Source organism: Astatotilapia calliptera, chromosome 9, assembly GCF_900246225.1.
Source record: "Astatotilapia calliptera chromosome 9, fAstCal1.2, whole genome shotgun sequence".
NCBI lineage: Eukaryota > Metazoa > Chordata > Actinopteri > Cichliformes > Cichlidae > Astatotilapia > Astatotilapia calliptera.
In genome coordinates this window covers 27,027,026-27,051,281 of record NC_039310.1, presented here as the reverse complement: position 1 = coordinate 27,051,281, position 24,256 = coordinate 27,027,026, and the positions used below count along the sequence as shown (strand labels likewise).

The 24,256-nt window shown below is 42.8% G+C and overlaps 1 protein-coding gene across 5 annotated transcripts in view; it reads right to left on the bottom strand.

Moving 5' to 3' along the window:
• The window catches only part of LOC113029391 (cadherin-20), a 94,840-nt gene that overhangs the window by 15,373 nt on the left and 55,211 nt on the right, over positions 1–24,256 (bottom strand). Inside the window, exons 1-7 of one of the 5 annotated variants that reach the window (XM_026180242.1) lie at positions 20,053–20,389; positions 14,609–14,744; positions 11,953–12,256; positions 7,633–7,927; positions 7,211–7,330; positions 1,817–1,984; positions 190–377 (exon numbers count right to left, since the gene is read on the bottom strand). In XM_026180242.1, the coding sequence (XP_026036027.1) occupies positions 190–377; positions 1,817–1,984; positions 7,211–7,330; positions 7,633–7,927; positions 11,953–12,171 (990 nt within the window). In that variant the 5' untranslated portion in view covers positions 12,172–12,256; positions 14,609–14,744; positions 20,053–20,389. Of the gene's footprint in view, positions 1–189; positions 378–1,816; positions 1,985–7,210; positions 7,331–7,632; positions 7,928–11,952; positions 12,257–14,608; positions 14,745–20,052; positions 20,390–24,256 lie in introns of those variants that run through there. The other 4 variants (XM_026180240.1, XM_026180243.1, XM_026180239.1 and 1 more) reach the window with 4 other exon arrangements.

The window sequence follows — 24,256 nt, the reverse complement described above, 5'->3', positions numbered from 1 at the left end:
TCACTCAAGGTGAAATTAAATTGATAGATTCCTGAAGGGACTTTTGAGTGTAGGACAAAGAAGGCTTTCAGCCTTTTGTAAATGATAAAAAATGGACTGTTTCTTTTTAAAAAAAAAAAAAGAAATTGGATAGTTAATATCTATATCATAATAGCATCTTTATCTCTATCACAGATCTTTAGTCTGTACCTTTTTCACTGTGATGATGCCAAAGAGGTTTGTAGGGTCGGTGCTGATGTCAAAGGTGTCCCTTCCATCCCCATCGATGATGCTGTACTTCATCTCAGCATTGACCCCAATGTCCCTGTCCTTCGCCCAGATGCGTCCCACCACCGACCCCACAGGAGCCGACTCAGGAATGCTCATCTGGTACAGCCCTGAAGACACAGATTAACATGAGTGTAATCAAACGGGTTCACTTTTCAGTCCTCTAGAGGGAGCCAAACCTCTTCGGCTCCTCTTGTCTCCAAACCACATCTCAAGCCGGATGAAATAAATGGCTCCATGAACGCCTCACAATTGGGTTATCTACTGTCTCATGGGTCGGCTTGAATTTCATCTACCGTTTAACCTCAAAGAAGAGGTGACAGCTGCCCAATTTGTGGAGCTCCCCGCAGCCTTAAAGCGAAACGCTTGCACATTGTGTTTGTCGGACGGGGAATCCCTGAAGCTCTTCACAACCGATCAAAGTTCCATCAGAGTGATGGCGTTAATTGGTTTGGGGACTGGTGATGGAGGAGGAAGTGGGCGCTGGGTGTTTTCTTTGTCTAAGAGCGAAGCCACCGGTCGGCCAAGCCGAGATGACCGCAGACAGTTAGACAAACCCCTGACCTAATGAGAGAAGTAGAAATTGGTATATTGAAAGAGACAGCATGGGGCGTCTGGTGGCTGGGAAGAAGGAGAAGAGGGAGGGAGGGAGGAGGCCAGAGGGTAAATGACTGGGGATTGGTGGCTAGAAGTGGACAGAGGGGCTAATGGCTTGGGTTCTCCAGAGAAATGAAGTGGATAGATGTAGAGATGAATAGTTTTGCACAGTTCTTATTGGGGGCAGTTTTAAAAATACACAAAGCACACCACGAGTGAGGTGTCAACCCTGAAACTAAACAGTGATCTCAGGGCCATTTCAGGGCTCTGAGTTTGGGTTCCTGGCCTGTCTCAGCTGCAGCACGCTCAGGCTGTACTATAATGCACAAGGCAGAGTTCAGTGTAAAGTCAGCATCATTTTAAGGCCAAGCTTCCAGAAAGCAAAAACACCAACTGGCTCAAAATCGAGACTTAATCCTACTTCTTACCAAAAATAATAAAACAGTATCAGTATTATGCTGAACCATAAAAATATACAAAACTGCATGATAAGGTCTTCCTAAAGAACGACATCTGAGCTTTCTCCAGAGACTCCAAAACTTAACTTTGAAAAGAGGACTTCTTATGAAGATTAAAAAAAGTGTTTACTGCAGTAGAAGTTAAATGGTTGTTTGTTTTTCCTTTTAGTTCAGTCATTTGTCTGATAAAAATTAAGAGCTAATTTGTGGACTGCTGGTTGGACAAATCAGCTCACTGGAAGAATATCTTCTGACATTTAAAGTAATGCTTTGTTTCAGCCCTCATTACCTCAGGGAGTCATAGCTCAAAGCTGCACAGTTTGTATATACTCAGAGGCTTTTTCTTTTTCTTTTCGAAGTTTTCCTGCAGTATATCACACGCTGCTGTTTCATAGCTGCTGAGACAAAGTACATGTTGCTCCTCCTCGAGGCTGATATGGGTTCAGGTAGAAAATCAATAAAACTAAGAAAAACATCTGCAGAGGGTTGCTTACTTTGGTCAAACATGGGCGGGTTGTCGTTGATGTCGCTGAGCGTGATGTTGACAGTAGTGGTGCCGGCTAGCCCCCCCAGCTGCCCGCCCATGTCCTTCGCCTGGATGACCACAGTGTAGTTTTCTCTGGTCTCGCGGTCCATGTCTGCCAGGGACACACGGACCACGCCTAAAAACAGAGAGGCAAATTAAAGGTCAGTTGACACAGACTGAGGTGAAACAGCCAAAGGATGGTGTCCTGAAATGAACGTAAAACCTTGATGATCAACTGATTTTATATTGATCTCTGTCTGTTCATGAGGGATTTTTCCAGCATCTCGTTGAATCTGTGCATGAAGATTTACGCAAGTCATGAAGGCAAAAAGAGTTCAAACCCATCGCTAGCAAGGTGTACCAAATAAAGTCGACAGTAAATGTGCATTCTGCTACATACAAAAGGTGATCTGCTGGTGCCTGGGGGGCTTGAGAGAAGTCCAGTGTCATCCTAATACACATGCATGCATAAATCATCCTCGCACCACACACCACAACTAATTAGTTTCTCTAATTTAGAGTCCCCCACCCAAACACACATTACTGTTATTTCTCATTTGGATATCCAATATGTTAGTATGATATGATGTTATGGCAACTGTACACTGTTTTTAAATTATAAATTGTGCAAGCTAGCAGAATGGCAGTCTAGTTTATGCCTGATGAAAAATGAAAAATGTTTTTTTTAGAAATCATAATTAATATTTTCCTCATTAATGATGCATCTCACAAACCATCCTCTGTTTTTCAGAATGTTAATTTTTATGCAGATTAACCACTGTGCCTGCGGACATATGTGCAATCTGTGCATCGTTACAGTGGATGCCACTTAAGCCCAATAATCTCATTGTCATGTTAATGAAACCAGGTTCAAATTACTTTTTTGGCTTTGTGACATGGTGCATTATCATGCTGAGAGCAGTCATTAGGAGATTGTAAACCATGCGAATGACCAGGAACGTTTAAGGGGAGACATGGTATTCAGATAATAATGAATCAAAATCTACAGGCAAATGTCCCAGACCACAAAGAGTCAATCAACGCCCAAGCTGAGAAATATGAAAGCCAATCATCTTGTTGCACTGAGACATGCACAGAGCAGAGGTTTGGGACAATTTTAATTGTGCAGCAGCAGACATATCTACTTGTTAATGTGGTAGAAATGTTGATAAGCATTCTTTTTGCTTTGCTGTTGTAGCCATAGCATGACTTTAGATTGCATTTGTCCAGAGCTTTTGTGGGACAAGCAGACACTGACCAAGTTAGCACAGATGTGCAAAAAGCTGCAGCTTTCAAAAACATCTTTATAGCCTGATATAAAAAATTTTTTCTGGCCTTTACGGATAGTTTCTCTACAAAGGGCACTACGTTTTGAATCATCAACCTGGATGAGTTAGTTGTCTGGCACAAGCAGATGAATGCACAGGTATTTGCCATAGACAGTACATACGATGTAGCCAAATTAAAAATTGGTCAGAAAGGACTGTTATCCTGGTGATGCTCACTCGTTCACTTGCTAATTGATTTTGATTTATTTATAGCGTGACTTCACCAACCAGTGAGACGCATCATGTTCCTATGTTCCTGTTTATTCTGTCTTTGGTAGTTGGTAGACTTCACCTCTGCTAATGGGAGTCAACGAACTGGACCTCTGAACCGCCTAATTGAATTACCTGACAAATAATATTGGCCGCTGCTAAAAACAGCCTGCCCAAGAAGCTTTTGTTTCAGTTTGGGTGAGAAAATCTAGTTAATTAGCACTAATTAGCAGGTATAGGTGTTGCACTCATACAATTTGCCAATTTCTCATCCAAGAGGTTTTAGGTTTTAACAGCTGATGGGATTCTCAGCCAGTTAAACCCTGGTGGAGTTGTCACCTTGGAAGTAGACCTGAGGTTTGACTTATGCTGTTATCATGAGAGTTATTAGGGTCAGATGCATCTAGATGTGAATGGGAGTTGAAACAGATGGGATCTCAAAATATATCTGTAGGCGACTGATCGATGATATCATTTTCAAGGACCTAAAAAAAGAGTTGCCTTCAAGCACCTAAGACTACCATGACTTTGAAAAAAAATATAACAACAATGTGGTGGTGGTCATGAAGATGTAATAATGTCCTTTTTAGATTCTATTTTGAGTCAAAAGAATCAAACTTTGTGGCTTCATATTTAGTGGACTTCAAAATAATTTTGCAGTACCTGACTTAACGTGACTTGCTTCTAGAAAAGGTCAACTGTGGTACTGAAAACATCATCTCTGACCATAGATTTGAGCCTGCTATCTGCAGCTTTAGGACAAAAAGGAGACTAATCAGACCAAGATACATTTTTGTCCAGTTTTAGTGAGTCTGTGACCTCTGCTGCCTCAGTCAGACTCAATGTGGTCCTTTGCTGTTGTAGCCTGTCCACCTCTGACTCAAATGCTTTCTTTCTCAGCACGGACGTGAAGATTGGTTATCTATGCTACTGTCTGCCAGCTCCAACCGGTCTGCCAGCTGACCTCTCACCTAACTGAACTCCAGAAGCAGCTGTGGTGGAAATCTCACAATATCAGCAGTTGGAGAAAAACCACATTACTCCTGATTCTGATGTTTTATGTTTAGATTAAGTAAGCATTCGGACTTATCTGCAGACTTTAATGTTTTGCTCTGCAAACACATGATTGCGTGATCAGATGAGCACATAATTACACAGATGCACAGGTGTTCCTAATGAAGTTATCACTCAGTGTCCTAATCAAGAAGTGGAAATAATCACATTTACTTTAGTTCGAACTGAAAATGAGAGCAAAGAAAAGTAAGAAATTGTTGCTTCTAGAGGATTAAATAAGGTATTTTTTTGCATAGCTGCACAGTTAAAGTGCACGTAACCAACCTCAACCCTGCAACCTCACTATTGGCTTACAGCCTAATTTCTCTGAATCACATTTGCGTGCTTTTTTCAATTGCTTTTATTTTAAATCTGCAGCACAATTCATGCAAGGTAAAAGTTTTGTGCTACAGAATCAGAAAAGGAGTTCAAGTTGCGGGCAGCTCCAAGGCTGTCTGTGTTTAAGTTGTACATTGTGGCAGCACCAATAAAAGCTGTGCCTATAGTCGAGGCAGTGAGGCTGATTGATGGCTGCAGAGCCGACCTACAGCAGCAGCGGTAGCAGTAGTCTGACTGGCTGTTGATGGGCAGTGCACCCTCAGCGGTTTGGCAACAGATTCTGTGCTGACAAAGAAACGGGACAGCTGTGTTAAACACTGGCCAGAGGTACTAATGGATTTTTGGACATGGTAGTAAATCCTTTAACCACATCCTAGAAAGCTACAGGTTTAAAGAAATCTTCCTCTTTTACAAGTTATGTTTACCTTATTTTTATATGCTGTTATTTTGTAAAACACGCTGGCCAACCAATAATCTTTATTCTTCTTCTTTGAAAAGATACCTGGCTGCAGTAGTTTGATCTAATTCAGACCCAAGAGTATTGGAGAGGTCTCTCACGCTTGTGGGTTGATAATTTAGTTCATCCCAAAGCTGTTAGATGGTCAAAGTCAGAGCTTTGTCTGAACAAGTCCAGTTTTTTTCCACACCATGCTGTACGCTGGCTTCACGCACTGAAGCACTGTCATGTTGAAACAGGAAAATGATAAATACACAAAGGTGGAAGTGCACTACCAAAAATGTCTCCACTTTTTTAAACACCCTCAGTGTGTAAATATTCCTGTCTCCCTTTTTGGGATCGTCTGTTGTCATCCTGAGGTCCCTGGTTAGTCTCCATGTTGCTGTACTCTGTTTCTTATCTGCAGTTAGTATTCGTGCATTATTCTTCCTGTCTTTTGGGGGCAGCTGTGGCTGGTTGGATGGTTGGATACTTGGCTCCTCCCATCAATGGTCTGAAGCACCATTGAGTAAGATGCTGAACCAGCTAGTTACCCCAGTGCTTCATGTGTGTAATGTTATGTCTAGATAAAAACACTGTATGAATGTATGTGTGACACTAGGAGTGTTAAAATGGTGTAGTTGCATACTTGACAACATTTAATTAGTTAACTGGATGCAACATAATGGAATATTAGTTGGTAAAAGGCACTAACATCACTAAAAAAAGACACAAAATCTAGTTCAGTGACTCAAATTAGAGAAAGTGAAGCTGTGGCTTCCAGCTGCAAGTCAAGGTCGCCACAGCAATAATAGAAAACTTAAAGCCTGAAAAAACCCAGGTGCTTAGGTTGCAGTTTTAAATCAAGACAACAGCACAATTATCCTAAATATACAGACAGGTTGTAGCAAGCTGTAAACGTATTTATTTCTGCTATAAAGCCAGACATTTTAATGTGAGAGTCTCGGGGGAGTGACTCAGTTTTTGCCCGTAAACCAAAAACTGCTTCTTTTTTTTTTAATCTTCGCTACAACCAAAGGGAGTACGCCACACATAAGTTTGGGGCCCTGACTTTTGTCAAATGTAGTAGCCTATATCATTTAGCTTTAAGTACAGGGTGCAACACTTTCTTTTATTATCTACTGTATACTAATAATTATTTTTAATTACTTCTGGTACTGATTGAAATGAAGAAGGTCAAGCTGTGTGATCAAAAGCATTTGCAAGAAATACATAATACAAAGCCAAGTATGCTGTTTGTTTCTTGATCCAGTCTTTATGCTAAGCTAGGCTAACAGGATGCGGGTTAAAGCAGGTTTCTCAAAAACTTCAAATAGTCCTTTACTAATAAAATGACTTAAAAAATAAATAATTGTATGTTTCTGTCACCATTGATGGATTCATCATCTCAGAAGAAAATACTCAAAATATAAGCCGGTAACTGGGACTCAACTGCTGCTTGGAAAGAGATAAAAAAGAGAAAGCAGGTGAGAAGAAACCAGCAAGATGGTTAAAAGTATACTGCAAAATACATAGTATTTAATTTTATATTTCTCCAAGCGTTTGCTCTCCATGCTATGAGGCGCCGTCTGTCTTATTCTGTCCTCATTTTCAACAGAAAAGTCACACTTTGAGCTCTTTTTTTGTCGGGTGCCAGGATTTAGAGACGTGGCAAGTTGCGTCGCGTTTCAGACAAGTGTTCGGTAGTCTCATAGCAACAACAGGAACCATGCTGAGCTTCCTACATTCAAAGTCGGTTTGGTATACACAGGGGTGTGGACTGCTAAAATCAGACAAAATCAGTGTGATATAGTGTTAAAAAAGAGGTGGTAGGTGCCTGTTAATAAATCTTAAGGAAGTTTGTGGACTTTATCGGGTCATCTGACATCATTCCGAGTAATTACAAATTCATATGGAGCTCATAAAATAGTTAGTAGCTGGTGAAGCTTGAAATTTCCAGCTTCTGCATGCAATGAGTGGTTTTGCAGCTTCGTACCAGTCTTGGCATCTACAGAGAAATAAGGCTGGCCCTCCAGTATGCTGTAGACCACACGTGCGCTGTTGCCATATGTGGGGTCGTCAGCATCTGTAGCGGTCAGCTGGATCACAGATGTTCCTGGAAGCAGAGGTTAGCGGGAGATGATGCAGTTATAAATAGGAAGCATTCTCTTAGGTGGAGATTTCTCCATCTGTAGACACAAACTAACTGTGCTTATTTACTTTAAAAGTATCTTTATGAATTGTGAATGAAGCAGATGGAAACGAGGCTGTAAGAACAAGCAACAGCGTCAACTCTGAAGGGCTTTTATGCACTTTGTTATTGTTCGCCATGGCTGCAAACATGGACAAACATGCACAGAGAACATTTTTGTTTCTGTCTCCTACCATGCGCCCGCCTTTCCTTTTCCTTCTGCTTACCTATTTTGGACATCTCAGGCACAGTCGCCTGGTATGGGCCATCTAGAAATCTCGGCTCGTTGTCGTTGATGTCCTGGATCTTGACGATGAACTCGGACTCGGGCTCTAGGGGCCTGTCCGTGAGGCGGTTGCGGGCCTGTGCACGGAGTATGTACTGAGCCTTCACCTCTCGGTCCAGCCTCTGGATTGCGTGGATGTCCCCCGTGCTGTCATCGATGGTGAACGTGGTGCCCGCCCCTTCCCCCGTGAGGATGTACTTAATGGAGCCATCACCTTTGTCCATGTCTGAGTGGAGCTGTGCGGTTCAGAGTTGTTAGTTAAAAGTGAAATTCTCATGACCAGCATGAAAGACCAGTCATAAGTTGACAGTACAACAGACAAATGGTGCAGTCCAAAAGTATTAGGGCATTGACATGTTTTGGGAATGATAATTAGGTCGTATCTTCCAATTTTAGAAAAATGCAACAGCACAGCGATCCTAAGCATACAGAAATGACAAACAAACAGCTTTACTGGGACAAATGAAGCAACGTCCAAGTCAACCTCATGATCTCAGTCCAACTAAACATGTGTTATAGTTGCTGCAGAAAAAAACCACACACCCAGAAATGAGGATACACAAGAAAAGAGGCTGTAGTACATGCCTGGAACAACGTGGCTCCCTATTAAGGGAATTAGTCAAGTTATCAAAGAACAGTAAAGTATGTGATGAAAATTTGCTATTTCACATTTTTGCAACCTGACTGTTAGGAGTGTAAGAGTAGCCAAGATTCAGTGTGCACAACACAGCTACAGGGTAACTTTCTTAAAGTGGACTTGTTGTGCTCCTTTCCAGCTCCATATTTTTATTTGGGGCTTTTATTAGAAGGGCTCTGTCAGGGGCTTTGGATTCTCTGTCTGAAACAAGCCATTTAAGCCCCTCCCCCTGTAAACAGCTTTAGTCTTATTGACTGGCCCTAACAAAGAGACGGTTTGAATAGCAAGTAGGTTGAGTAGGTTAAAAAAAAATCAATGCATATGCTGGCATTGTTGACAATGGTTAAGGTGATGCTTCATGGATATTGTCAAATTTGGGTAAGTAATTTGTTATCTAAAATCTGCTGCAGCGCACTCAAACCTTTGATTCAAGAGAACAAGATGAATTAAAGTATCTTTGCCTTTGTCAGGGATTCATTTTGATCTTCTGATGATTTGCTTGCTGAAGATGATTCTTCATTAACAGCTTTCATTTGACCACCTGCTCCGTTTTACTCCCTCTTCTCTCGTCAGTAATGGAATATAAGATACGCTCTGAATCAAAAGTAGGTAAAATAAAATCAGAAGAACATAATTCAAGTGATGTCGCTTTATCAGTTTTTTTTCATCTTTTTTCAGCCCCAGAGGTTACTCCACGGCTTCAGCCAGGGGTGTCAAACCTAAGACCCGGGTGGGGCCAGAATGTCTCACTGGCAAAGACCTCACGTTGCTCGTTGTACTGCATCAAAGTACTTTGGTTGTAGTTAAATTGCTTATTATTGTTCGTATTACATTAAATAACAGAAAATTTCCAGTTTTTGTCACAGTAAAAGAAAAACAAAAAAGAAAACAAATAAACAAATAGATATATAAATTCAGCACTTTTTTGCAAATTAACATTGTCCTGTAATTTGTTGTGTTGACAAGCATGTCGAGCTATGCTGGTGGGTTTGCGCTGCACTACAATTTGTAGTTAAACTTCTTTTCACTGAATGTTTTCTGCGATATGTAGGATATGTACCAATAGAGTTCCCAGTCTGGCCCACTTCAGATCAGTGGGTATGTGATGATTTTGGCACATGGATCTAAGCTTTTCCTGATGTAATTTGATGTAATGTGATTAGCAATTAACTAATTTTGACCTCACCAGGGCTCATTGTTAATGGTTTTTACGTTGTAGTCTAAATAATCTGGAAAAACATGAAATGTCCTTATGATAAATTAATGCATTACTGTCAAACTGATTTGAGTCCCCCAAAATTGTAAAATTCTTGACCTCCAGGGATGGTGTGTGCTTATGTGTTGTTCTTAATATTGTTGCTGGAAGTAGACATGTAATCACAGCTTACAGCCTGTTGCCCGAGACCCTGCAGTGCAATCAGAAGCCTTTTGTAGCCTCTAAGAGCAAATGTCATCCTGTTGATCTGCAATCAGACTTTACTTTGTACTTAAAGGGCCTCTGCGTATGATGAGTGCTTGCTGCCATCACACTAGCGGAGTGAAATTAAATGCCCCCCAGTCTGTCTCATATATAATCAACAGGTGTGCAGCCAGGCCACAACACAGCACTAAATCTGCAAACACTCCTTTCAAGACACACTTCCTTTGGCTGTTTTTCTCATCTGGGGCTGAGCCGAGGTGGTTGAACGGCTAAAAGTTTTGCTACTTGTTATGCCAGTGATAATGCACTAGTAGTTTTTACAATATCTTTCATTGCCGAGAAGCAGACAATACAGCTTTTCCTATCACTGCCGACAACATGCCCACCTGCACGCTCTCCTGCAAAGCCCAGCTCAGCCCAGAATAGATTTCCTAATCAGCACCTCATTGTGGACTTTAGCCCTGTGTCTGGTAGTGATATATCACAGGCTCAGCTTTCCTCTGCTTATCCACCTTCTCCGGCTCCAGTGCCTCCTTTCCTTCAAAGCCTTTGAAAGTAGCAAGTTTGACACTCGGGCTATCAATTACCTGCTCCTTCTCAGCTTTGGCCCAAACCCCCAAACCTCCAACAACCCAGCGGCTCTGAATACAAAGTTCCTCAGCAGAGGTAGGGAGAACTGAGGAGAAGCAAACTAAGGACGGAGGCTGCAATACATCTTCTGCTTTGCCCCGGACTTGAATCACTTTATCCATTCAGTGTGAAAAAATTAGAGATGAGGAGAAACACGGTATGGAAATTTTTCACGCCATATTTAAGTGGAAGTAATATTTTTCCTGCAGATCTCTCTGTCTGCATAAGCACATGGCTTTTAGGAATCTGACATTTTCCTCAGTATTCCCAAGCGGTGGTAGTGAAATTATTCCAGAAGACTAATTAAAGCAGGTTTGCATCACTCCCAAAGGGTGATTTCTGAGGATGAGCAGTTAATACTGCAGTGCTTTAAAAGCTGATGAGGGATATTGAGGGAGTGGTAGTTCTGAAATCGGGGCTTTATACTTTTAGCTATTCAGGAATAGCAAAAAGCATTTTCTTGGTGTTTTGAAACCAGCTGTGATAAGTGAGTGATTCATCAATCACAAGTCATTAGCCAATCAGCATTCTCAGAAAGACCAAAACTTCCACAATTGAGTTAATATTTTACTCAGAATGACCCAAACCTGGTGGTTGAGTTCAGAAAAAAGAAAGACTTCAATAAGCACTGGCTTCACATCCATCTTTCATAGTGTCTGTGGTGTTAGCTGCACTGATAATACTTGTTTGTTGCTCGTAAATTGGATAAAATTGGCTTCACAGTAAGAAAAAATAGCAGGCTTGAGCATTTTGTTTAAATTTAGATACATTATTACTTCTGTATTTGTTGAAACTAAAAGAAAACATGTGCTCCTGCAGACAATTTCTATACTGTGAGAGTAATACTCAGTGAAATGGCTCCTAAATCGACTCAGATTTGTGCAGGCACTTGACACTAAATTATTTTTTTGCTTTCTCTCTTTCCAGAGAAATCTTTTTTAGTGATATAATGGCATTTCTTTTTTAAGTTTGAGCTTGCAGAAATGATGCTTCTCTCTGCCGATGATGACTAGAATTACAACTATTGATCAAATGTTCAATTCACTTTAGCAAGCGAGCAATCAAAGTGCTCCATTGTGAGCACCTCTCCTCTGCTCTTGTGAGAGCATGTCAGCGGTGCTGCAGATGTGCCGTCCACTTCTGAGAAACGGAGACCGACTGAAGCTTCGGTTCGAGTCAATTAACTCAATCACTGCTGTCTGGCTCTGGTTCAAAGTGGACAGAAGAGAGGCTGTCTCTCAGAAGAACTCAGTGCATCCAGGGATTAAATTTGGAATTTCTTTTTCTTTTTTCTTCTTCTTGTGTTTATTGAAGCTTGCCTTTGCCCACCCATGATCTTCTCTTTTTGTATTCATGTGCTCAGCTCTAGCCAAGCTGCTGATGACCTCCAGCAGTAGAGCTCCCCTATAGATCTTTTAGTTTGCTCTGTTTGAAGGAGTTGGAGTTAAATTCACTTTGCAGCACCTATCAGTTCAAAGGTTACTTAGAAACCATGCTCTCTGCAAGGCTAGAAACCCACACTCTTTGCATCTTATACCTCCACATGTAAAGTGCAACTTATAGTGAAGACTGACCTTTCCAATATAAAGTGGTTCCAGTCCAGTATACTCCTCCAGGACAAAGAACTGATTCCACACCCAGCTTCGCTTTGCCCGTTGCAGCAGTGCTGAGCTCCCTACATGTTCCTCCTCTGCCGGCGTACCCAGAAGGCTATGAGGCAGAAGGGTCAAAATGCCAAGAGCCACGGGGAGCAAGGTCCACGCAACTGCTGGAAGATGCACTCGGTCTCCCATCGTGAAACACGGAGTAGTATTTGAAAAGACTTTTCCCTTTTTCTTGACAAGTGGAGCTATTTCCTGGGTCTCGTCTTTGTGGCTGCTGGAAGAGAAAAAAGGAAGAGCACAGATGAGTCTCAGATTCTGGACACATTCATTTCTGTTAATATGTGTCATCCACAGGTCTCCAACAGTGCCACGGGATACAACAAGGACATTTCCACTGACTCCAGATTATTTCTCTACTACTGAGCTTTTGTAGATTTATGATGAGCTGTGTATCTGTGTGAGCCTTATAACGGCTGAATGAGAGGGTTCCTCTTGTACTGGCAATGTGGAGTTGAAAAGAAATGAGGAGAATGGGTACATGTTCTTCAGATTTTTTTTTGTTGCTTTTAGGTAAACCAAATAAACGTTGTGCTGTATTTTTTCTTTTTAAAAGTTATAAAATGAAAACAAAAAGACTGTTGATGTCACAGGTATGTGTAACTATAACATCTCTAGTGAGGATTGCCTTAGAATGAAGATGACCTTTTGTGGTTTTTATGGGTCATTTAAGTACATCAAATCTGTCCGTAGGTGTACAAAATTCAGGAACTGAACAGACTAATGTAACTTCCAAACCACTGTTTGTCATTTCTACTTGAATGTATTATATAAAGTAGGGAGCATCAGAAGCACTGGCAGGTGCATTTTTAAATTTTAATAGTAAGGCAACCAGTACCAAGCTAGGCCAACAGCCAACCAGCTTTAATAGTCATGACAACAAGATGAAGTCACTAAAACTGTAGTTCCTCTTATGGCCACTTGAGGCTGGCAGCAAAAATTAGTCAGCCTAATTTATCAGCTTCCTCCACAAAGCAACCTCCATAAACGTTTCATTTCAGTTAATGCACAGACCTCTTGGATGGTCTGCACGACACAGCAAGCCGCAATATTAGTCACATAAAATGGTCGAAAAGGCACCAACAGCACAAACACACCGTGGAGAGGTCCAGTAAATGGTAAATGGCCTGTATTTATATAGCGCTTTTCTAGTCCCTAAGGACCCCAAAGCGCTTTACATATCCAGTCATCCACCCATTCACGCACACATTCACACACTGGTGATGGCAAGCTACATTGTAGCCACAGCCACCCTGGGGCGCACTGACAGAGGCGAGGCTGCCGGACACTGGCGCCACCGAGCCCTCTGACCACCACCAGTAGGCAACGGGTGAAGTGTCTTGCCCAAGGACACAACGATCGAGACTGTCCGAGCCGGGGCTCGAACCAGCAACCTTCCGATTACAAGGCGAACTCCCAACTCTTGAGCCACGATGAGCCAGTACAATATTAGTGGATGGGCCCAAGCAGATGCCAGGATTCCTGTCAGTAACAGCAGCTACACTCATGCAGGTGGATGAGTGAGAAAAAGTTTCACCCTACTCATGCTATTCAGAAGTTTAGTTTACTTTCCAGTTGGGCAAACACTAGAACTGCAGTTTCTGTCGCTGGCTTCATTTTCCACTTCATTGTTATTGTAATTATTGAACAAAGACTACTGCTTTCTATCGTTAACTTAATCCGTGCTTCAATTAATACTGATTAGCACTCTTAGCTACACAGCATCCAACTAAGGAAAAGGACTCAGGAACTGCACGGTTAATCCATTTATCTGTCCATCAATCGTACTTCTTTATTTTTGTTTCTTAGCAGCAATTAGCAGGTATCTGTGTTTGTGTGATACAGTAGCTGTAGCACTCCACCCTCTCTTACAAACAAGGTTATTTTTGGCTACAAAAACCCAAGATGGAGTCACCTAAAAAGCTAATTTGTTGCTAATGGTGGCTAATTCCATCTTTTATATGCAGGCATTTCATCTTTTATCTCATATTATATAGTCATACAAAAGCCTGCACATTTCATATTACATTGCCCAAACTTCCCCTAAAAATGTTAAAGCAATGTAAGGTTTTGGAGCCTGGAGGAGATAACAGAAATAATGAAGCACCAGCTCCAGCTTCTTTCCCTCCAGCTCGGGACACAAAACATCAGCAAGTGTAAGCACACTCTTTCTCTTCCTTCCTCCTCTTCCTGTCATGAGGAGAGGTGAGCTCCTTCACACCTCCTGTAAAAGACCCGGGGGTGTGATGTTCTGAGATTGTAGTGTTTCTGTTAACACCCCTGCTCAGCTCTACTCACACCGTGTTCAACAAGCTCCCTTCAGCGCTGCACACCGTTCATTACAAGTGTGCTGTGTACGTTTTTTTTTTTCTTCTTCCTTCCATATCGCAGGTTTTGAATGCCCCTATGGTGCTGCCTGGTTGCAGGATTTCATGCCTCTAAATACCATCTTCCTCCATGTTGCTCTTTTTGATACGAGCATCACAGGAATCCTTAAGATCAGCGAGGTCACGTCTGTGAATTTTTGCAGGAGATGCTTTTTAAGGTATTGATCTGAGTTAATCAATACCTTTTCACATGCAGCGCATGGCACCTACGCTGCCTCTTCCCATCTGCATCCTGGTTTTATGTATTAGGAGGACGGCTGCATCTGCCCGCATCTTCCTGCATTAATGAGCTCAGGGGAAAATAGGCAGATTTAAGGTCTGAAAGTAGAAAAAGGGAGCGAGGAGGGGAGGGGATAAAAGGAAAAGAAAAGCAAGAAGAGAGGAGGCTGTTAGCAGAAAGTTTGCAGCAACGGAAGAAAGAGAGACTGTTTGACTCATTGGTTGACTCCATTATGTTTTGTAAGAGAGAGTGCATTGTGCTGCCGTGGAGTCCCTGAATCGCCAAACTCAGTTAATCATTGTTGAAGAGGCACAAAAGGCAGGGAAGGGTGGGAGGCGTGGCTGCATTGTCAGCGGGAGGCTGAGCTGTGTGTGTGTGTGTGTGTGTGTGTGTTAAGACAATCCCCGCGAGGGCCGCTTGGCAGGACGACTGACACTTGACCTCGCTGCTCCTCTCTTTTCTGCCTATTCAAGCCGACTGGTTGCCATTATGAAGTCAAATTAGCTCCCAGACCTTCCTCCCCTTTCGGCTCCTCCCCTCAAAGGTCGCAGCTTGCACCCGGGCATTTTGCTCCATTTTGTCGTGCCTAATGAGGTGACATGCTACGCAATTGTGCTGGCAAAACATTCTTCACATCTCTGTTCTGTTAATCTTATGGCATTTCACCTGTTTAAGCAAAACGGCAGCTGGTGTGAACAGCGGATAGAAGGGGATGGGAAGATGAAGGGTTGAGGGGATGAGGAGCTAGGCGGAGGGCGGCAGAGCAATCATATGAAAAAGCTTTGCAAGACTTAAGGCAAAGAGGTATTTTCCCACCGGGCTGAAGCATTCCTCCAAGTGGAAAAATCTGCCTTTGTATTCAAAAGAAAAATAACAAATCAAAATAGAAAAGAAGCTACAGAAACATCCAATTTGTCCAGTGTTTGTCTTAAAATGAAAGAAAGCATTGGAAGGAAGGGTTGGAGGAAGAAAATGAGTGACAGTGATTGTCAGAGGGAGCAGCTGGTGTGAGAAAATGATAGACCATATTGTCGTATCATCGTACTCAGAGTCCACCTGCTGCTCCATTAGCTGCGATCTGACAACAACAGACTATATCAAACTGTTCCTGCGTGAGGGAGTGAGGTGAGTGATTTCTTCCAATGGAGGAAAACAAACTGCTGCGGTATGACTGACGGACAGAATCTGTACCTCCACCTGTTCATACTGAGTCACTGCTGCTTGAATACACTCAGAAAGCACCTCCATCCAGGTGAAATAACTGGTGGAACTTGTGCTCATAGGAGTGGGTGTTAAACCCGACTGAGCCATCATAAAGTTAAGAAGTCCCGAAAGTTAGTTACGAGAGGCTTTTGGAGACACTTTTAGGGTCATTTTGGGTACTTGTGCAAAGGTTTCAGTGTCAGCAGGCAGAAAACACCTGAAATACAGTGCATGTAAATTTGTACCAGATAAATCTGAGAGGTAAGAAGAGATATGGAGGAACTGCACTAGCTGTAATTGAAAACTAGTCTAATCACAGACTTACTGTGAAGGAATGCTTCTGAGGCCTGACCATTGAACTGCTAGCTTCCATCAATGCTGTTTCAATCCGGTTTGAATCAACACACTTTTCAGAGGGACAGCTTAGGTTGAGCTGTTTGAAGGCAGAGTTAGAGAGGCAAGGCTGAGATGGTTTGGTTATGTCCAGAGAAGGGATAGTGGATTTATTACACAAAGGAAGTTAAAGATGGAGCTGCCATGGAGCAGGAAAAGAGGAAGACCCCAGAGAAAATTAACAGAAGCAGGTGAAGAGGACATAGCTTTATTTCCCAAGTTAAGTTCTTTCTAGTCAAAAGTCTTTTAGGATTCCACAAGAAATCTTTAATAGAAGAATTTATTTGATTCCTCAGAGTTTTACCTTACAGGCCGTGTCCATATGTATTTGGTATTTTGCTAAACCATATAGTCTTTTCCATGTTTTGTCTTTTCGTCCGCATGTAAGCCGCCTTTTAGGTCACTGAGAACTCTGTAAAGTTTCAGTAACGAAGCTGAAACTGAAGGTTGTCTCGCTGCCTCAAACGCGTGCGTCTTTAACTCCTTTCATGATGTCAGACTTCATAGGGTTATTATTTGCAGGTTTCTGATTGTTCAACATTTCTATACACCTGTTGCTTTGGCATCCTCTTGACATTCGTTTTTATTTTCCTGTGCACAGAGGTTTCTCAAAATGAATGAATAGGATTAAATAAGTTACATTTTTACTTCATGCTACTCTTTTAAGAGCATATAAACTGAATGGTACACTGCTGTTGGAGGTAACTCAGTGTCCTTTTTCTTTCTTTCTTTTTTTACCAGTTAACAATCAGTTAAACGATCTAGGTGGAAAAAACGTTGTCTAAAAACTACCTCTGCACTTCTGCATATAGACTAAAAGCTTCTTTTTTTCAGTGAACAGACTTTAAACAATACATATTTATTGTAAATGGCCACTCTTTGCCCATCTGCAGTACCTTCACAGTACTCCAGGGGGCCGTGGCCCACCCTCTGGAAATCGCAGCAGTGAAAAGTTTACAGAACAAAAATCAAGCATCTGCATAGCTTTTCTGACACGGATACTGTGCATGACAAAATTTGCGCTAGAGGCTTGCAGATGCTGAGCCCATAGCAACCATACCAAATTGCATGCTTCATTACCTACAAGTAGTTTCAGGAATTACAGACTGCACATTACATGTGTTGTTTCGTGTTGTTTTGTATTAAATGTTCATCTATATTGATATATAGAATAATATAGTGTTCAGAGAGACACAACAAGCTGCAAAAGCTTATAAAAGGTAGTACCGAGCGTGACGGTCACAGTCAAATGTTTGCAAAAGTTTCTTCTGGCAAGTACACAACACACTGTGTTCACTTTGACTCAACCCTGTCAAAATAGAACATACTACACAACTAAGTACAACAAAGCTACTATTTAGTCACTAAGTTAGCACATAGTTGGTTATGCCTGTAACAAAGCTCGGACAGCATGACATTCCAAGTTTGGAACCTCATTATTTTTGAGGGAAAGTTCCAAAAAGTTAACTTGTTTTTGGGATCTAAACTTTACATTATGTAAAAAACAAGCAATATTAAAAACATTTCGAAAGTCATCTTTTTCATTTTTCATATATTTATTTATTTTATAGGCCAGTTATTCGTCGATAATAAAAAAGATGTGGCTAATTTGATTTTAAATGCTATTAAATACTTTCCAGAAACGTTTCAATTCTTCAAACCCTTTACTTTGTGAGGTTACCAGGGGCCAGCTCAGTGTGTGGCACATTAGTATGGGTTCACCCTGTTCAAGTGTTATGTGGAGCATTATTAAGTGTTAATTTCACAGTGGCCATGTCTTTGCTCCACTCACCTCAGCTTTAAAAAGAGGCCTCCCAGACTGTGGAAAAAGGTTCTTAAAAACTGGGTGGACCCATGAAAAAGGGATCCACCCACCCCGGCAGGGCAAAACGTCACGGCCAATTTGTTAACCACAATTGATTTTGCATGGTGAAGAGCGATGGTCATGTGGAAGGTCTGAATATCGCCGACCCAGGCGAGGTTGCTGCCTTGATGCACTTTTTTGAGATGCAGAACCGGCATGAGAAAGTGTCTTTCACTAAGCCGAACACAATAAGCCGAGCGGCTGCTGTTACAAAATGCAGAAGGGCTTTCTGAATCTAATTTCACTTCCAGGGCCGAGCGTGACGGGCTGTATTCCCTATAGAAGTGTCGTTTTTTGTATATTTCTGAATGTTTATTTACTGATTTACGTGTAATTAAACGGAGACTCGGCTGCTGCGTGCGCTAACTTTTAATAAACAGGCCTTTACTTCAGCGTGGCCTCTGGTGTGGTTTGTATGTGTGTGGATAAAGCTGACCACTTCTTGTGGTTTCTATACCGTCACTGCCTGGAGCAAAGACCCAGTTTCCTGAGCTGGCTCACAGGGTGAGCCTTCAAAGGCAGCATCGAGCTAAGAGAGGGGGGGTGTGTGCAATCTGGCCGAACTCTCTCAAGATCACACAGTTGTTTGTGTGCTGGTATGAATATAAGTTCACAGCATGCCTGTGTGTGTGTGTGCCCATCAGGCTGCTACCCTGTATTCGCCTTCCTTCCTCCAACCTTGGACCCCCTCAGGACACAGATGCTGGCGTGGGCCCGGCTTTGAACCCGCTTCTTTAATTGTGGGATGCTCGGCCCGTGCAGCTGTGCACGCCGCCACCGCTGCGCCGCAACGAGCGTCTCCCTCCCTGCAGCTCATTTACTGTAAGGTGTTTTTAATTACTCCTCCCTCCCTCCACACTCTGCTTCTCTTTGTGTTCTGGCTGAGCTTCAGAAGCTTGGTAACAAAACTAATCCATTCACCCTTTCATCATTCTTCCCTCTTTTTGAACATCTGTGCTACTGTACCGCTCCAGCTTATTTTTAACTTTCCGTAAGGCTCTTTCATTCCATCTCTACTGTAGTTTTAGCCTCTATCTCCTCCTTCGATGCACATTCAGTTCATTCATCGCTCAGTAGAGGCCATAAAAGGAGCCTTGTCATTTATTGAGAAATTAAATCACACAAACTGGCATTCATCCCGGGCACTGGTGCATGGAAATGATGTCACAGTTCATAAGCGTCATCTGGAAAAGTTTGCAATCAGTGTCACAAATTAAACCGCGGCGTCTTGGGGACGGATCCTTTCAAATTAGCAGCTGGAGAAGCCCCCGCTCCTCGTTAGGCCCATTTCCTGTGCTGGAAATGTAATTTGAGAAACCTGAACGGTGTTGTGAATTTGGATTCCAGCGCTCGATGCTCATCTTTCAGAGAATCCTGCTTCTGATAATGGCAAGAAAAGCCGGTCAGCTCCTGCGAGGACGCACCTGCCAATCTAGTATCTTATTTGTGGGCCTTACAAGAGAGGCGATAGCTTAATGGGTTTGATAGTGGGGAGGGAAAAAAAGCCCGCATCTTGAGAAACTAGAACCTCGACTCAGGCTGTCGAATGAGGTCTGAATGCCAAACAGTGGTCCTTTAAAAGCAGATAGGCATTCCTCTCCTTCGGCATGACTTGTTTGAAGCAGCGACAGCACAGACGTGCTGAGAATTGGAGCTACGGAAAGTTTGTTGTGCCCCCTCCTCTGCTAAAAAAATACTCACCACGACCTACTTTTGACAGCCACATGCGTGTTTCTCTAAGCACTCCCTATTAATTAATGCATACCAAAAGAAATTCCAACTATTGATCGGAGGGTGCAGTTATCGCTGAGGAATCCCCAGTGGCACCTACACCATCCCTAACTGTACCCTGTTTACAGCTTGAAAGTGTTACTGGCACAGTTCAAAACGTGACCGGTGAAAGTCACACACACATACACACACACACACTAAAATCTATGCCTTACCTTTTTAACTTTATTCTTCCTTCTGCTCGTTTTTCTCCTCCTTTTATCTCTTTGTTCTTCTTTTCCCTGCGCGCTTGCTAAATTTGCCTTGTAAAAGTTGTGAGAGCTTTTGCCTGCAGTGAATCAGCTTCCCTAAAGTCACCCCGAGTCCACACTCCGTCTCTCACTGGCCTCTTTGTAAAGTTTCCCTTCTCTCCATCCGTATATATAAATAAATATAGATCTTCTGGTGCTGCCTGTGTACTCCGTCTCCACTGCTTTCTGCCTCTCATGCCTGTCTGCACACTCTCATCCCGGGTGTTGCTTATCTGGGAACCCAATCAGACTAAAGGACCAATTGTCCCTCTCTTTACAATCAGTGGGACGACCTCCCCCCGGCTCCAGCGTAATCCAGCAATCTACAACCTTGGTCAGTGGGTAGAGAAGAGGTGGAGAAAGAGGACGGGAGCGGTGGGGGCTCTGAGAGCAGGACAGGGGTGAAATTACAGCGGGGGGGGTGCAAAATCAAGCAAGCAAAGGATGAAGGAATGAGACGAGAGAGGCATGAGGTAGGTGGTAGATAGTATGCTGTGGAGGGGCGTGCAACCCATTTCATTTCGGGGTATTTGCAAGTGAATAAAGTGGCCAGTGTGGAGTGGAACAACATGGGCTAAGTGTGGCAACTGCCAGGGGTGCAAGATCACCGACTAGAAGCAGAAAAAGGATGGAGGACAAAGAGGAAAATGCCGGCAAACCTGCCCTAATGCATTTTAATGAGCCGGTGTTGTACACCGCTGGATCTGTAGAGGGATTTATGGGCATGAAAGATGAAGCTTTACACTGCATTATATTCCGCTGCTCGCGCGGTCAGAATCAAAGCAATTAGTTTTCCAAATTGGCAAAAAGAGCCAGAAAAAAATCGGGCGCACACCAATACACACAATAAGCGCAGCGGAAGATTAGTCATGGTCACGGAGATCTGATCCCTGTTTAGCGCCGACAGAGAGAAAATAGCAGCGTTTCATTTAAGCAATCATGGAATTAATGCAGAGGTTCTCGGAGTCGGGTCTCTTGCATATTTCTCCTCAGGAGGAGGACAGCGAAAGTGAAATCATATTGGAGATGTACTCAACCATGTTTAAACAGAAATGAGAATATATTGCACAGAAAGTGTTCTAGGCAGCTGCTTGGCTTCCTATTTTCCTCTTTCATTACACAGTTTGAACTGTTTACATATTGTATTTACAGACAAAGTAAAGTGATGGAGCAAAGTTTATCCACTGTTCCCTCTGGGACAACTTTGCTCTTTTTTTTTCCACTCGACAGCCCTTTGACTCTCCTTAATCTTCCTGACAGAGTAATTTGGTGTGTTGTACAGCTCTAAAAATACAGATGAAGGCTGTTGTCACCCACCGAGCCAGATGGTCAAAAGGTTGCACTTCTCCATCGGTTCAATATGTTTTTTCTCTCTCCCACTCTGTCCCTTTCAATATGTCTTCTTTCTCATTTGGCAGGTCATTCTTCTTCACCACCGACCCCTCTCCCCTCCTTTGCTGCCCTCCCCGTCGTCTTTGTCTCTTTGAAGACCTGACTGGTTAGCGCCCCGGCCAATCTGTTAGCGAATGCTTGACTGGACCCCCGGAAAAAAGGCAGGGGCTCCCTCTTTGTTGGAGAGGGTGGCATTCAGGCACACTGAACAACACCTTCCATCACTGTGGCAGAGCAGAGGATAATAATTGGCAGAACAAATTGAACCTATAGGACTTATGGAAGGGCCTCTGTCTGTGTTGGTGGACGTCTGGAGAACAGGTCCCTTTGGGCACCCGTCACAATGGCCCAGACCTGCTGTTTAAATAGATTGGATACAGCTATGTTCTGCATGTTGCCAGACTTTGGTTCTGTTGTGATATGCGGGATGTTATAAGGATACGCTGCTTTTCATGCATCGGATAAAGTACGCCTTCTCTAAACGTTTTTAAAAGCCGTGACGTGCTGTGTCACCTCAGTGCACCTTTTGCCACAACTTACAATAAACGGAGGCGTCCGTGAGGAAAGCGGATGTCATGGTTGTTAGACTTGCAGAGAAGTTAAAGGTTTTGGTACCACACCACTAATCGCTTTGATTGTTTGATTGTTTTTCAGTCTTTCGCCAATCTTTAGAGAAGCAACTCAAAACAAAGCTGCATTATTGATTCCTCCTTTTGTTGCTTGCCTTTTGTTTGTCTTACACACAATGACATGAAACAGTCACACTAGCTTTGTTCTTGATTACAACATTTTACAATCACCTGACTGATGTTGCAATGAGTGACAACCCCCAAAATTATAAAATGCAGTTCATCAATTGGCCACCAGGAGCTGCTTTCAAAAGTGAGTCAACCCCTGACACCTATGCTAGCTAATATTCCACTGTAAAAAAAACTTTCTGGGCTGATTTTCTTATTCATCCAGTTTAAATTCGATCAAGTATTAAAGGTATGCAACGTAAAGCCCCGTCCACACAGGAAGCTGTTTGCTTGCTGCGCATCACTTTGTATCTAATGGCTGGTCTGCAGGCGCCATCTCTCATGTATTTACCACGCAGTCACATGTCGCACTTCATGTTTCTGTAATTATTGTGCAAACAAGAAAACAACTAAATATATTAGATAATACAAGGAGATATTATGAGCACTCACGGGATAGTGATTAGGTTGACTGCAATTGAACACCACATTGTGATGACACAAAACAACCAAAATAAATAAATAAATAAAACCAAATTTCTCTAAGTTAAAAATTACTGTTTGGTTTTAATAGTGATCTATTAGTGAAAGGGTTGGAGCCATAGGGGGTTCTTTTTGTTGCTTTAGTAAAAGTGCTCTCCAGGAGAAATTGGCTGCATCCATCTCTCCGACTGCATCCACACAGCACTATCTTTTGTGTAAGCTGAAGAGTTCTGAAAACAACTTTTCAGATAGCCCAAATATTGTTTCTCAGAAAAAGCCTTCGGTTGGCTGGGAGACAGACATTCACAAGGCCACCCTTCTAGAAGGGAAAGTAGAGAAACCTACACTTGATAAACCCTAGTCTTCCACATTCAAACGGCTCTCAATACTGCCATGCTTCAGAGAGCCGATTAAAAAATAATGACAAAGCTAAGGTCCAAAGAAGTGATGGAAAAAAAACCATCCCGGGAAGGTAAAACCCGGCTTCTTTACTCTCACTTATCATGTAACAGCTTTCAGACGGAATAACCTAAACAAAATTCAGCCAGTCTCACTCAGCGTATCGCTTTGCCACCACAACCACCACAAGGAGAAAGCATGAAAGAGGGTTAGGTTTCAGAAGAACAAGATGAGAGAGCTCCAGAGAGAGGGAGCAAAGCCTCCATGTCATCTAAGATAAGAGGAGCAGCTCTCTTCCCTTCTGCCCGAGATTAGAAATGGCATGGAGCAGAACAAGCCTGAGTACAAAGAGCTCTTCTGTGTCTTTGGGGTGCACAGTCAAGCCTTTTCATGTCTGATTTTGGCTACGGGTCGAAACAAAGGGAAATTAGACGGGGAAGTCATTGTGTCTTTGTAGAGAGAGACACACACACACATGTGAAGGAGGATTTGTGTACGCAAGCCAAGATGCGGTAACCTTTACAGTAATTGGTAGAAAAGACAAAAATAAGATGTTTGGCCTTAATTGTGAGGCATCAGAACTGGCACGGGGTTGAAAGAGTGAACCGTGACATTAAGTGCCTGCCTGCCTGGCTTCATCTGGCTTCCTGCTTCTCGTGCTATTGTCTCAGATAAGCTGCCTCTTTCCAGATCCCATTTTCCCGGTGACCTTTTCACCATTTCCCCCTCTCGTGTCTGAGCTACGCCACCTCAGCAGGGTATTGACTTTCACTCCACCGTGTTAAACTTCACCATCCGTGTACGCCTTGTTGCAGAGACTCCGCTGTGACAAGAGGCGGCATTCTGTTTGGGATAAAAGGCTCCCCGGGCTGTTTGATGAGGTATTCCAGCGGGAATAGGCAGCGACTTGGCCTTGATGAGCTGACAGGAGCTGAGGAGACATGGGGGCCTCGAAGCAGCAGGACCACAAACCTCAGGAACAGTGTGTCTTGCTCTGATATTTACCCCTCCTAGTTCTGTCATTCCCCATAACCCCTACTCTGCGCTCTGTCCCTGTGACCCTGTCTGCGAGGCTGAATTTGAAAGACTGGAGCAACTTTTTGAAGTAGGAATTAAGG